We start from the raw sequence: 15,713 nt of genomic DNA on the forward strand, positions 1-15,713 counted from the left end.
CGTGAGGCACGACCCGTTAAAAGAAGAGAGGCGATGCGCTGGCGTTTGCACCGCGGGCAAGGCAGAGCTAACAGGCCGCGGCCCCGGCCCCGGCCCCGGCCCCGGCCCCCCTACACAACGGGCGTGCCAGCGCCAGCCCCGCGCGCCGCAACCGCCCTCCGCGCCGCTCGGCTGCCACGTGACCGCTGCCCTCCCGCCGGCCGCGCCCTCAAGCTGCCACTCCGGCACTGCGCATGCGCCTTCATGACGGCGGCGAACTCCCTGGCGAGCGCATGCGCTAATTCTTCCGGGCGTCTGTGCCCTGTTTCCCTTCCCCCCCACCCCTTCCCGCCTTTGCCATGGCGACACCGAGTGGACTGATCCGGGCCCTGCACCGCGGGACCCTCGGCCAGGTAACCGGCCTGGGACAATTCCTCCGTCCCGCGTGGACGCGGGGTCCCTTCCCGGTCTCTCCGGTTGGGCCGGCCCAACCGTCAACCCGCCTCCCCGTGCAGCGGGCCGGATCCGCGCATGCGCGGTGGGTTGGCCGGGGCGGCGGGCGCCGCGGCGACGGGGGCGGGGGGCCGCGGGGCGGTGGCGTAGGGCGGGGCTGGGCGCCGTGAGCGGCTGCCGCCCCCTCAGGCCGCCGTTCTGTCGGCCCCGTCCTTCCCGCTTTCCAGCTGGTTGTCTCTGGCGCCTCTCAGCCGTAGGAGCTTTTACTCCGCGGGGTTTAGGGGCACGGGAGAGAGGGAGGCCTGAGCCAGCAAGTGAGGTGTGGGGGCGCAGCGGCTGCTCCCGCCGCGCCTGGTCGGTGTCCTGGTGGTCGTTCAAGCGCTGAGGTACCACTGGACGTTATTCAGCATTGGTCTTTGCTTTTTCCCTAGAGCATTATCTTCCGATTTTTAAATGTACGAACAGGCTACAAACTCCTGTCTTCTCCAGCAGGAAAAAAAAACGCATAGGTGTCTGATCATTAGTTGGAGGGTGTATCTCAACTCTCCGCCTTGGTGCTTACACAGCTTCGGTGGGGTGTAGTAGTGGTTAAATTTGCTTAAGGCATTTGAGATTTTCATTGTAACCATAAGGAACAGAACTTGCCTTGCCCCCCGCCATTCTATTACAAAATTGAAGTGAAGGAGCAATTGATTGCATTGATCGTATTTGGGAAGATATCCTAAGCAATCAGCCAAGTCAGGTAGGAATATATTCAGCAAGCATGTGATTGTAGGCAACTTCCTTCATAAAGTTTTCTGTCTATAAATGATTTGCCTTATGAGTCTAAATTTTTATGTAGCTTGTAGTCTTGTTTTTAAAATGAGTGGAAGAATTATTTATTAAAACAATCTGATTACAATAATATTAATGTTGTGTCATTTTAGTGGATGTTTGTTTCCCTTAGCTGGACAATTGGCTTTTTCATTAAAATCATGCTCATGTTCATATATCATCCAAATCCTGAATGGTATGCTATGTTTCCATAATGGAACACTTTATCCAGAATGGGTGTCAGGGTAAACGAGTCTTATGTTGCTTGTGAGGAGAAATAGGATAAGTAGAAGATCAAAGATGGCTTTCAGTTTATTGGTGCTACCTGTGACATCGCAGCAACTGAATTCTATCTGTTACCCTCAACCACGGAGTTGTTATTCTGAGAATTTCAAGCTAATACACAAAAAGTTGGTGTATATAGTAGTGAGTCTAGGTAAACTACAAGTTGCAGGAATGTTTGAGTTATTTCAGAACTAGGATTTTTAAGGTTAAACTTAAGAAATTAAGGCATATTTCAGTTACTTATCAAGAGAGCTAATAGCATGCAAATGAACTTGATTCTGCTCTTTCTATTGATGACGTAGAGTGAGAAGGAAAGAGGGAAAACTTGTTATCACATATGAAACTATCACAACCGATATTTTACTTAGTAACTGTATGCTTCCTCCTAGGTGTTACTATGAGGCAGCGGTAAGGTTTCCACTTACATTTTTTGTTTCAGAATTTGTTTGTGTATAAGACTACTTTGAATTTTAACCATATAGAAGACCTAAAGAGTCTTGACATGGCACACTTAATAAGCTTGTTGGGTGTTTCCATTCCTTTGAATTCATTTCACTTATGTGTACCTAAATCTGCCTAGGTTTTTAACACTTAAAATTTGAACAGTTACACTGTCCCTGTAATACATTTGCCAAAGCAAACAACATGCACCTTGAAAAATATTGAAAGGGTTTGTATATGCTTATCTTTCCAGATACTCAGCGTGGCTCTTTGGGATCCATTCAGTATCATAGAAGGTACCCTCCGTTGCCTTCATTCCTGTAGCAAAGGATTCTGGTTTATCTTGTATGATAGAGAAATCTGCTCTGAGTGAACTTGGCTCTGTTATATCTTAGTATTTGCTCTGACATGAACTGCTTTGCCACCTCTGAGTCGTCCGTCAGATCAAGATTACTCATCAGGTGCTTTGTCACCTGGTTACTGTTACCTGATGTCCTTTAGATGTGATAGGTCTGAGAATGTACATCTTTCCTATTATTCTTTAAATGTTTTAATTTAAAAAGCAAGAAGCCCAGCTTAGTGTTGGTTATGTAACTTCATACCGCCCGCCCCCAAATAACAGAGTAATTTGTTTCTCTGATTTTAAATTTGCAAGTCCAATATCCTGTGGGCTTTTGTCACTTTCCTCTCTAAGTGCCCTCTTATGTCTATCTGGAAAGAACTGCACTGGAATTGAAGTGGTACTTCAGTGCTTCTTCAAAAGAATTGAAGAAAAAAACTGGCTTCCTAATTTATGTTGTTCCTGTTGCCAGACTGGACTTCAGAGTAGTTCAACTATTGTGGCAGATAGCTTGGAACTTGCTGTCTGCTAATGAGGAAAATTCAAATTTCAAGCTGGAAATGTGTTTATCTTCAAGCTTGAGCAGTATATACCTACTGGCACCCTTATAGTTTTGGTGTTTAAGCGTTTGATAATGCAATAATAGTTACTAGAAAATGTAATTTCTGTGGTTTCAGCTTTGTTTCACTGTAGTGCACAGTTCATTGTTATGCTGGATTTATCATGCTGTGGAAAAGTTCCTCTATACTTTTTGTTGTACATATTTCTAGTACACAACTAGAATATGTAGGCATAATATACGTGGTTAAGAAGAAAGTAACATTTTGTTTGAGAGATTGATTATATTTTGGGTATCTTGACTTTTAAGAGCTTATTTTCAAATTCCTTGATTTACTGTTCTTCAGTGGTCTCTAACCCAGGGTTATAGAAAGTCATTTCATCAAGTCTGTTTCTTTGATAAGACATTCTTAAAAATGGCAACTAACAGGTACTCCAGGGAATTACTGATAAAATTCTGAGAAATCCAGCTATGGCATAAGCTGTCAGTAGGAAAATTTAATCTAAGGTGAGTCAGTCAGCTGTTGTTGTATGACCTGATAAAATATGAATTAGGTTTAGTCCTGTCAGCAGAGCTCTAGAAGTTTGTTGCTATTATTGTAAGTGTTCAGTTATATCTTAAATCTTACTAAATCAGGCCTCACATTGTGTCAATCAGTGAATTTCATGGGTTAGCTGTTACAAAAGTATCTTCAACTGATAACCTCTCTGTAGTCTCACGGTTGCAAAGCTGAATCATTTAAGATCAGAAGTGGCCAGTGGTTGAATCCCAGCCTGTGTAGGCTTTCTTTTCTCCAATCCAGACCTTCATTCCTAACCGTAACAGCTGCTGATGAAAAAAATTTAAGTAAGTGAATGAAGTAAAGATAGGAACTGTTTGTGCTTAGGTGATTAGGGAAGAAAATCTTATCTATCAGCAGTACTACCAATGCCAGTGACTAACTGTGGACCATTTCTGTAGTGGTGTGAACTCAAGCTCTTGGATAGGGTATCTGTTTTTCTACTCTATACATCATAATGGACTTCTAATTTGTTCAGAGAGGAGCCTTGTCAGCATTGCACATACCCCCTTCAGACTCTCTGATCTACATAGCTCCTGGTACATAGTATGTTTGAGACATACCAGAAGGTAGTTTACTACCTTCACTGTTACCCCAGTGAAGTAGAAGAATGACAAGGTCTTGCTTTTGATTACAGAGACTCATGCATCACTAGATGGCTTTCCAGGCTCCCAGCTGGAGGCCTACTTTTAGATGTTATTTGCCTATTATTCAAAAAGAAGTCAGGAGTCTTTGGCACCATTTTTCTTTTCTAGTAGCAAAGTAGTTATCACTGTTATAGTTATTGTAAGAATACTCTAATATCTATATTGCTTTTCTTCCTGAGAGCGTCTTTTAAAGAACACATGAACCTCTCATTTTGCTGCCTTTTCTCCTACCCTGGTCTTCCCTCTTTGATAGGTAAGCCTTCCCTGGCCTTCACACATGATCTATTACAATAGCTGTATTGTTGTTGCTAAGCTGTACGTTTTGATGTCCTACAACCTTCATCTCTTGTCAACTTTCACAGGAGTTGATGCATCGGGAAGTGGATTCTCTTTTAGCTTTATGTGATGCAGAACTGCATTTTCCAGCCGCAAGGGTTGGTATTTTTTAATAGAAAATAGTTTCCTTTCCTTTTTGGTGTTAAAATTCAGTATTTTTTTTTCTGGCACTCAAAGTTGGATTTGCTGTAATGAAACTCAGGACAGTGACTGTAGCAGGCACTGTTCAGATCATACAAAGAGAAGATTGGTTTGAGTCCCACAGTCCCAAGGGTGCTTCTTCTACCTCTCGGTGAGTGCTGCACAGGAAACATCTCTGGTGAATGTTTAGTCAGGACCACTGCAAGTACGAGAACTTCAAATCCAAGGAATCTTAGCCAACGTGTTGGTAATTTTAGCAGCTCATTTAGGAATGTTCCTGTTTCTTTACCTGAGTTAATATCTGAAAAAATGCCACAGGATAGATCCCTGTAGGTAGTTTCTCTAGCTTGTTTTACAGTTTGTGACCAAAGGCGGTGCTAAAATCAAGATGCATTTACTGCGTGTTCCCCTACTGTGACAGCTTAGTGCGTCTCAAGGTCAAAGTTAGACTGATCTGGCATGCTTTGCTCTTAACAAATCCATGTTTGCTGTTGTTTTCCTCTAGTTATCTTCTAGGGAATTGCAAAAGATGGTTTTTGTTCACTGAGAATTGATGCTAAGCAGACTACCTCCCAGACTGCTCCTCTTTTCCTGTATTTTCGGAGACAGGAATGACATTTGTCCTTTTTTGGTCTTCTGATACTTTGCTAGACCTCTGTGAACCTCAATGATTCTGGCCAGTGTTCTCAGTACTTTAAGAAGAGATCTTCAGACTGGTTGGCTCTGATGAAATTTGATTCATTTTTTTGAGGAAGTATTGTTCTTTCTGTATTCAGGCCACCTGATCACTCCATTGTTACTGTGCTAGTCATGTTAATGACTGGTCATGTTTCTTATTTTTTAATGAAGATGGCTGTGAAAAAGGCAGTTAGATAAAAATTGAAGGGTTGTTTTGGAGAAGACCATTAAAATGCTTTTTCCCAGATTGCAAATTTAATCTTGAAAATTTTTAGCTATCGTTACCATATGGGTTCCGGAGAAAGGAAGTAACTGAAATTACCAGGCCCTAATCCTTAAGGATTTCAAAGATTGTAGTTAAAACTATAGTGGGAGAGAGAGCTCAATTTTTAGTATCCTTCAGATGTGTTATGAATGAAATGCAAACAATTTAACATCCACGTTCCCATCTTGAATTTGTTCTGTCTCATAGGGATCACTTTGTTAACCATTAATGAAATGAGTCCCCAGATGCATGTAACAAGCTGCACATATACACAGGTTACTGCAGCAGGTCAGCTTCAGAACGTCCGTCCAGGCAGTCGTGTACTGAGATTGATGGATGAACAGACAGTTTTTTAAGTGCCTGCCTTGGATTTATGATTGTCAGAATCCCCAGCGTGGCATCTCTTTCTTGTAGGGAGCGTGAAGGTTGGAGGTAGCAAAGTGCTTTTGACTGAGAACAAAAGCTGGAAATGCAAGTACCTGTTAGACAGCAAAGACCCATGCTGTTTCCTGGTGTCCAGTATGGGGTTGTTCAGTATATTGTTATCTACAGGGCCTTTAGGAAAGATCTCAGTGACTTGAGAAATGCTTTCCAAATGCAGGTAGCCTCTACATGGATTCATGTGTAGAAATTGGTACCTTTCTTTTTTTCCATTTCCTGTTTCCCTATTTTCCTGAATTTTAACTTTGGCTGTTGTTGTTGGACACAGATACTAGAAGTTACTTAGTTACCCAACTGCCCCTGAAAACAGCTGAATTTAGCAACATGTTCCAGCCTTTAGATTAAACCTTTAGTGTCTGCTATCCAGGTTGGAATGGAAGTCTTTCCTAATCAGTCATTTGTTTTTATTTTAATCACTAAATAACTTACATTTAATCCTCTAGGGAAACTGGCTTATCTTTCAGATAAAGCATTGGAAGTGTTCTCTATGCCAGAATGAAACCATTAGCTTGTATATCATTTTCAGAGCTGAAAGGAAGTTAGTATGCAGTGAGAATATACATTTCTTGGGTCTTTACTGGGTTTGAGAGAACTCGGATTTCCACACAGATTTATTAGACCTTCTAGTCGTAGAGAGACTTCTCCTAATCTGCCTTGCTTAATGCCTTGTCTCTAGCGGATTTTGGCCACTACTGTAGCTGCACAGGAGAGAACCCCCATTGTAGACAGAAATGAAGGATCTTTGAGGCGTGAATGGGTCCTATTCATTTCCATAATGGAGTTCTAACAATAAAGTCTGGCAAACGTAGATTGTTTTAGCAGGAAACAGCCCTTTATTCTGGCGTCTTGGCAGAGCTTGGGTAGAGTCCCACCATTCTTTCCCCCTCTGGCCCTTGCTTTCAGTCTCTTGGCTGAGCCTGTTTTTTCTCTTGAGAGACTTCTGTTTTTATTAACTTGTTTTTGTACAATGAAAGATGCTGCTCTGGCAATCCTGGATGTTGAAGTTTTGTGTAAATTTCTCTGGTGCATATGTTGGACAAACATACTCTGAATTGTACACTCTGTAGTGGATCACCTCTGTCTCTAGACCGCAGATTGGGGGTCTTGTTTTAATGCTGTTTCATTGGCAGATATAATTTCCATTTACTAATACAGCAAGCGCTATTCTAGACATTCAACAATTACTTTTTCCATGACACAAGTTGTGGTTTATGCTGGGACTCTAGGGTTAGATGAACAAACATTTTATGGAGTTGACTCAAATTACAGTAGGATCAGAAGTTGAAGTGAAGAAAACCCCTAAACATTAAGTCAGTTAAGTCACCTTAGATCATATATTTTTTGAGCTCTGCTGAGTTCATAAGTAGTGAATTGAAATTGTTTTCCTTTTGGTTATTTGAGCCCTTGACTGTAACAGTACCATTCTCAGAGTCCCCAACTCAGACAAATCACGTGGCAGATTTTATACTTTTCTGTTATATCATACAAATCTATGTATCCACTGGACAGGATTAAATACATTGTTGCCTCCCGAGATGTCCACCTTGAGAGTGTGCTGAAGTTCTTACTGCAAGGGAAAGGAAATAAATATGTATACACACACACATATATATACAATGAAGTATGTATACTTATTTTTTCATTTCCCTCATTCTTGTGCTGAAATGTGATGATTGCTATCAGAAATGAAATGTCTGCTTTTACTTTTAACTTTGAGTTCTTTGAATTATGCTAGGGCTTGCTTCCACTTCTTGGAGCTGGCAGAAGTAAAGGAAAGGTGAAGTTTACCCGATTGCTTCAGTGATGTCTGCACAGTATCTGAATGAAGAATTAGTGTTGTGTGGAGGGAGCACTAATAGGGGTTTCCTCAATTTTCATGGTGTTGCACATAGGTCATGTTATGAACTACTACCAGGATGCTGATGTTATCTTCATAACCAGGCAGATAAAACCCTGCTATGCTTCATTTGTATTTAGATGGCACTTTCATAACTGTACAAACTAGGAACTTTTTTTTTTTAGATTACCTTGTTTATAGATAAGGGGTTTGGAGCCTTACAGTACACATTAGAAGGTGAATTAAGTGCTTCTTGTTGATATTTCAAGGTGGGGGAAGCCCATGTAGTTCACCTACTTAAGTAGGTGTCAATATTTATGTTCCTGGGCAGAAAGATCCCAGGGTTGGATAGTGCTAAGTTTCCATTTTTGAGGCTCAGAGCTCCTGTATATCTCTTCTAATTCCCAGAAGTATTCAGAAACTAAAGTGAGATGAAATTGTATACATACTCCCACACTGACAGGTGAAGTATATGTGGTTTTGAATCCCATTGCTGTCGTTTCAGGTCACATACACTCAGTGACAATCAAATATTATACTTTGGTCTTCATAGGTCCTCCTCACAATCTGGATGCTGAACTATTAATCTCATTTGGAAGGTTGTTGGCCAGCATTCAAAGAAATGGAATTGCTAGCATCTTCACAACTTCTGAGGCTCTCCATCATCTTTTTTCCTTTTGCCAGGTGCATAGTTCTGACTTTGCAATCTGCCATGTTAGCTGTGCCTTGGAAAAGATATAGCAACATTTCTATGTTAATAAAAGACTCCAGGCTTCCTGATGATCTCACTGAAGATTCACATAGCAACTATTTCTGTCACTTGCCTTTTACACTTGTAGATACTCTAATATCCCTGTCCTTTGGTGGTGAGATTGCTAAATGGCCTGTTTTGATCTTATCCAACAGCAGGAACAGTTCTTTTCAGGGATTCTGCCTTAATCCTAGGTCTCACGGGCATTGATTTTTACATTAACAACAGCAAAGAAATATGGGGAGTTACAAACTTTTGATGACACAACAACGTTATGCTATCCTTCCTAAATATAATCTTTTTATAGCCACATCAAAGTTTCTTTCAAAGGTGGTCTTTGACTTCTACTTGACTTGGGTTATCCATTTGCAAATATTTTTCTTGAAATCACTACTTGCCAAGATGTGGAAAGATTTTACTTAATAGGCATCCATAGGGTGCTTTCCGTTTGCATGGAAGAACAAAACAGTTTCAAACATTTCAAAGCCTCTTTGTTGCTTATGTAAAGGGAATGAGGGGTCCAGCCCTCTGAATTCCTGACGGAATCTCATTTTGCATCTCTGCTGGCAACAAATTAGCCCGTGTAATTGCTGCCACCAAGAATGAGTACACATTCTGCTCTTCATACACTTCCACTGGTTTGTTTTGTTTTGTTTTGTTTTGTTTTCTGGAAGATATCCACATTTGAGATCTTTGCAGAGTTAAAGCAATGTCAGCACTTTGCATGTTCATCAAGCATTAAGCCAGGTCAGAACAGCCAAAGGTGCTGTCACTGCCTTCAGAGGGACATTTTTACAGTTGGCCATGCAACATTGATTGTAAGTCTCTAGTAGAATACTTGCCAGTACTCAAAGAAAAATGGAGTATTACACATCTCTGGAATACCTGCAATACAGACAGTCAGCTTCTTTTACGCTGATGTACTCCAAAGGGTACATCCAAATTGAGAGTTGATAATTTGCCTGGTTTCCTATGGGCCAGTTTGAATAATACAGGTAAGTTAGCAAGGGAGAGCTCATCTTTAAAACAAAGCAATAAGTGTCACACAAGAACTAGGGAACTTTTCATTTGACGTTTCTGGGCTCAAGGTGTATAATAAGCGGGACTGTGACTACAGTTTGCTGTGGCTTGAGTGGCCTGTGCTGTGGCCGTTCTAGTCTCACAGGTAATGTTCTATAAACTTCTACATGCTTTAGGTCTCAAATACGATAACCCTTAATTGTACTGCTACAAATCCTTACGTGTGTTGCTTTTGGTTTTACATTCCTTAGATGTTCGTGACCAAGGGGCAGACTTTTTAAAGCAGTGTTTTACTGTGCTAGTGACTGAAGATGCTGGTGCACATGAGATACCAGTCCTACAAGAACTTCCTCTCCTGTAAGCAAAGAATTTGCTCTGTATACAGAAAACTTCATTAGTTGTAAATTCAGTCTGCTTGTTCAATGGAAATACAGACACTGCACTCATCCTATCTTCAATGCAACCTTGAATTAAATTCCCTAGGAAGAGAATTATAGCTTTTATTGACCATTTACTTTTTGGGGTCACGGCTTGTATCTAAGCTAGGGCATCCGGATGAGCTGCTGTGCTCCTGGACACAGGAACATGCCTTGGCTACCTCCTCTTGGAGGGTGAGACCTGAGTACAAATGAACCTCTCTGTCCCCCTCATCCATTCCTCATCGATTGGTTGTCCTTTCTGTGGAAACAGACCAGTCTGGTGATTTCAGGAGCAACCTCCACTGATAAAAACAGTTTAAATGTAGTCTGTGAGTATTGTCTGTCTTCAGAAAAAGATTTTAAAATTCTGTGGAAGTCCCTGATACAAGTATGATTATTATGTTTAAAATATTTAAATTGGCAGAATTCTCTTCAGCACAGACAAGGAGGACCAGCTGTAGCATTTTCTTTGTGCATGTGTGTACCATTAGGGAATTTACTGAGACTTCCATGTCCTAAGGCCTCTCAACAGCCATCAGGTGGTTTTAAAACTTTCCTTTTCACCTGAGATGAATTTCAGGCAGTGACCACAAGGTGAAAGTTTTTGAACAGCTGTGTTAATTTTGGCCCCATGTGAAATGAAGCCAACTTTTCCTTGCTACAGGAGATTGCCAAATAAAATAATGGAGAGGAAATGAACTACTCTTTGAGTTTCTAGGACAATATTCTGAAGAAACATAGTAATTCCAAACAAAAAATATTTTTTAAAAAGCATCCCTTTAGATGTAAGTCGATAGTCTTTGTTTATATCCCATAGGGCAATCTTAGTAGCAAGCAGACTCCTCACTTGAACAAAATATATAAAAAATATAATAAACTCTCTTTCAGCTAGAGGTTAGAGAAGGAGCAAGAGTGATCAGATGTTTTTAAGAGATCTGGATACTACTGTGATCAAAAACATAAAACTTCTTTAATTTCTGTGGGAGGGAAGTATTTAGTTATGGGGGAATTCTTTAGCTTTTTGTTTTGTTTTGCTTTAAGATTGTGATGTTTTCCATACTTAAAATGGTTTCATCTATTAACTTAAAAGCAGATAAACATTTCATATATCAAATAACCTATATTTATAATTTAGAAATATGATACACTTTTCTTTACATTTTGACAGTAACGCCTGCATCATGTAGCAAAATGAGTGCTAATTCTTCACTTCTTGCTATCAGTTTGATCCTACTGAAGCAGCGTATACTTCTGAATGTAGGTATATATCAGTTTACAAGTATTAAATGTTAACCTGTATTTCACATCTTTTGACAACATGGAATGGTTTTTCAAAACACGTCAGTGTTCAGCTGCTACCTGTGAAAAGGCCTCAATTCTTAAATTTTGTTAAATGCAGGTAGAAAGACTTGAATCTTGAAATGCCATGAGATCTAGCCTATCTAAATAGAACTCTAATTTCTCTTCCATCCTTTTTGGTCATCACACTTTGACCTTAATCATGCCTATATAAGATCTTGGGCTCAGAGGACCAGAAGAGACCCAACTAGAGGTGATCTGGTGCTTCCCCTGGCCCAAAATAAAAATCAGTTGCCCCTACATCTTTATCGACATACCTTTTTTTTTTTTTTTTTCTTTTTAGATAAAGAACCTCTCTAAGTACTCTTCTGAAATGTTTTCTTTTTCTTACTGTTGGAAAGTTTTCTTTACAGCTGGTCTGAATCTTTCTTACTACAATTTAAGCTCGTTGTTTCTTACTCTATTAACCATGGTCCCAAAAGTCATATGTAGAAGACTACATATTTAAGGCATGTTTAAGACCTTGTCCCTCCACAGTCTTCCTTCCACTGGACCAAACCTCAGTTCTTTCAGGCCTTCCTCCGTAGTGTTATTTCTGAGGTCTCTCATTGGACTTGATTGTAGTTCTATGTCCTCTTTCTACCCCTGTTTTGAAACACAGGACCTAAAACATGTTCCAGTGCTCCAGCTTGAGACCATTCTCATCCTGAGTAGGATGACTAAATTGTTTTGTGTTTTCTGGATTTTAATCATATTCATATATTCCTGTGCAACTTTTGCTGTATTTTATAAAAGTGGTGGTTTTGCTGCAGCATAATATTGATTCATACTCACCTTCAAAAATGTTGCAAACCCCAGATCCTGTTCTGCAGTTGTTGCCTGGACGGTTGTTCTCCTTCCTGTGTTTGTGCAGTTGAGTAGTCCATGTACTTTTGCCTGGTAAATAGCTTCCTGTTTTTTCAAACCGTTTCTTCACTTTGTCAATATAATTTTGAGCCCTTATCATCCTTCCACCTTTGTGTCATCTGCAGATTTAATGAATACTCTTTATTTCATCATCCAGATTACTAATGAAGATATTGAAATATTAAATAATACTGGATCCAAGAGAAAACCCTGTAAAACTGTATGTGGTATATCTTTCCACAACCACTGAAAGCCATCAATAAGTGCTGTTTCGGGTTTTTTCTTTCCAGTTCCACCTGCAGCATATATTATGTTTTAGGTGCTATTTCTATAGCTTGTGGGAAATTGAGATAATATCTGAACTTAATGAAAATCAGGATATAACCTTTAGTACTACTTCTGCATTCTAGCATCTCTTGTGCTATAGAAGGTTATTAGAGTGATCTGACATCACTAGTTCGTAAGAGATACTGCTGTCTGCTGTTTATAGCTGTAATTTCTTCTAAGTTCTTTATTTGTTCCTGTATTTTTCCAAGAACTGAAGTTAAGCTGACTGATACAGAGTAACTCCACTTAGGTGAGGTCCCGGAGTGGAGCATGAGGTTCTCTGCTTGCTCCCTGGCCCATTGCTACTGTGCCAGTGTGCTTTCTGCCAGCCCACAGGGCTGCAGCTGGATGAGGAGGAAGGCAGACCTGATGGGTGCTTCGAAGAACTGTTTCCAGAAGGCAACTGTGCCCTCAAATTTTAATTGTTTGGTTGCTGCTGGTTCAGCCACATTGTTCAATGAACAGTAAACTAGTTTTTCTATGGATTTGTGTCTACGGGTGTTCTCCACGATGTCTCCGCTCCCTCTCCTTTTCCGTTGTGCCACCTTCTCCAAGCAATGCCTACAGTACTGTAACTATCAAATTTTCAGCTTTGAGCATTGTGTGCATCATCTAGTGGATTTGAAAGCAGCATGTACAGAACTGGCTTGACCTTCATGCCCTGCCCAGCTGGCCAGAATGTTCCTGCTGATAGTTCAGCAAGCTTAGCTCCCACTGCAGCCTCCCATCAGTGAGACACTAATTTGGTTTATCTCTTAGCACCTTACTTGTGTAGTAGTTTTAAGAACATAGTGTTATTAAGTCATTTACCCTTTCACTGAGTCTGGGTGAAATGGGCTCATAAGGCCTGCAGTTAACGTCTGTGGTTAGGTAGTTTGATTAACGAAGCTTTATGCCTTAGCTTAAAAAAAGGGAAGTAAATGGTTTGAGAATAGTTGATGCAGGGTTAAGACTGATAGGCTGCTGCCTGTCTTAGACCATTTGAAACCATTAACTGCAGGTCTATGTCTGTCTTTGAAAACCAGAAGGTGCAGAAATAGCGCATGTGTCAGCATGTGTTGGACTTGCTCTGTAACTGCACCTCTTTGGGGTATGTCTCAGCTTTGAACAGATGCCATAATATGCTGTCCTTCCAGTTGATGCGGAAAACTGTAGGGAGCACAGCACAAAAAAAAAAAGACTATCAGGCTGTGTCCTTGCTAAGAAGACATCATGGTTTAGAATAAAATTGGTGACTGCCGTTGGCTGCGTACCCAGTGTTTGGTTCCTTCACGGACTGCGCACAAACCTTCATGCTCTGACAAATGTTATCACTGTTTCTTGTCCTAGGACCTCTGCAGAGTACTTGAGCAAGCTCTTCTGTTTTGTAGACTGCTGGCTGCTTAAAAGTCCCCTAGCCAGAGTTTGTATAAGCTGTTTCACTCGGCACGGGAGGGGAGGGTCCGTGGCTGCCTTGGGTCCAGAGGTACCTTCCGTTGCGTGGCAGTGTGAGCTGTGGCAACCTGCTGTAGATAATCCTTGCGTCTGTCAGTACAGCTGTCACTAGCACATTGAGTGGCACGTGGAGCTCATAAAGGCAAATGAGAGAATACATTTGCGGGACGCAGCGTACCACATTAAAGGATCCGTTTGCTTAGTCATCTTTAACAAGGCAGCATGAGAGGGCAGCCTAACCCAAATGCAGTTATACTGTATTCTTTTGCTAGCCCTAGAGGGCAGAGTTAAATTTATAGGGTGGGGTTAGAATGTGCTGTAAATGTTCCTCTTTAAATGTGTTTCTCATTTTAAATATAAATATTAAAATCTTACTTAAGTTTAAATATAAATGCATTTGACATTTAAAAAAGGGGTACCAGGCAGTGCTGTTTAAACCTTAATTTAGTTCAGTTTCTGGGCAACAACTTAATCCTTTCTCAGAAGCTATTTATCTGAAAACTTGCTCTGGTCTAAATATGTTCCTTTCTAACTTACTGTTAGATCTTTAATCCCTAATTTTAAGAATTAAGCATGATGAAATAGCATTTGTACCAGATGAATTTGATGTATTGAATTACCAGATCAAGATAAACATGTTTTAAAGGTTTCTACAGCAAGTTTGCGGAAAAGTACTTGCTTAAAAAGCAATAAATGAAGCGAAGTCTGTAGTACATAGACTGCTTCTAAGTTTCCCTTTTCCTTCAATTTTTTTCTATCTCTAATAACATTAACATTTAAATTGTCCCAATTAGGCTTTAAAATTTATGCTTTAGCTAGTAAAATCTGACTCGTCTGGTTTCCCTTCATTTTGCTGCTTAATAGCTGTCTGAAGACAGGCTTTGCTAAGCCAGTATTAACAAACGAGCATATCATTTTAGCAATGAGAGCTTTGAAGTTGCAAAGTATTAATGAGGGAAATAAAAAAATCATAGACAGATGCAAAAGATGCAGTAGTTGGGGACATTTGTCAGCCAAAGAATTTCTTTTGTCTCTGAGGTTGAGGCAAGTTTTTGGTTTTTGTTTGGTTTTTCCCTACCCTTTTTGATCCCTGTTGGGAGGATCTTCATGTTTGAAATTTCAGATTTTCCAATTTGTGTGTTTTACTCGTGTCTGTGTTTGCTTAATGCTGCTCTTTCTTCCCTTTGACCTTCACATTTTCTTTTCCTCTGGCAAATTTGAACTTGCTTCGGTTTGGGACAACTAGGGCAAAGTGAACTGCCACGGATAAAATTATAACAAGAAGAGCAAAGTCTGTGAATGATCCTTTGCTGTTTCCTGAGTTGTTCCAGTCTCATTAATCAGCGCTGGTGCTGTGGAGGCTGTGTGGTGCGTTATGTCGCCAGCACAGCAGCTTCTCCGTCCCTTTCCCCCACCCCCTGCGTGCCTACACAGTGGGGAAAACTAGAGAGGGAAGCCATCAATCTTTCCTGTCGTAGATGTCAGCAGTGATTCTCCTGCCGGCTTCCTGCTCTCTCTGTCGTGCCCACCACCTGTGTTTAGAATTAGCTCTGATGCTGCAGATCTCACTTGGCTCTTCACCTGTTCTGCCCTGACTAAATAGCTGTTAAAATAAAACAGAGCAGCTAAATGCTATAGCATGTGAATAGTAACCACCACTGTGGGTTGTGGGGTGATTTCTGTTGCAGCTGCTATTGTACTGCTGCTATTGTAATACTGTCATAATTTTCTGTAACGGTGGGGTTTTTTTAGGTCTGAAATCTCTTGCTTGTGTTTCAGCCCA

At 40.7% G+C, this 15,713-nt stretch overlaps 1 protein-coding gene across 3 annotated transcripts in view; it reads left to right on the plus strand.

Annotated features, from left to right (window-relative positions):
* The first annotated feature begins 237 nt into the window (after nucleotides 1-237).
* The window catches only part of WARS2 (tryptophanyl tRNA synthetase 2, mitochondrial), a 51,596-nt gene continuing 36,120 nt past the window's right edge, over nucleotides 238-15,713 (plus strand). The window contains exon 1 of one of the 3 annotated variants that reach the window (XM_075165825.1): nucleotides 238-392. In XM_075165825.1, coding sequence (XP_075021926.1) covers nucleotides 339-392 — 54 coding nt within the window. In that variant the 5' untranslated portion in view covers nucleotides 238-338. Of the gene's footprint in view, nucleotides 393-633; nucleotides 819-15,713 lie in introns of those variants that run through there. The other 2 variants (XM_075165851.1, XM_075165843.1) reach the window with 2 other exon arrangements.

The sequence above is a fragment of the Calonectris borealis genome, chromosome 1 (assembly GCF_964195595.1).
Source record: "Calonectris borealis chromosome 1, bCalBor7.hap1.2, whole genome shotgun sequence".
In the NCBI taxonomy this organism is placed as follows: domain Eukaryota; kingdom Metazoa; phylum Chordata; class Aves; order Procellariiformes; family Procellariidae; genus Calonectris; species Calonectris borealis.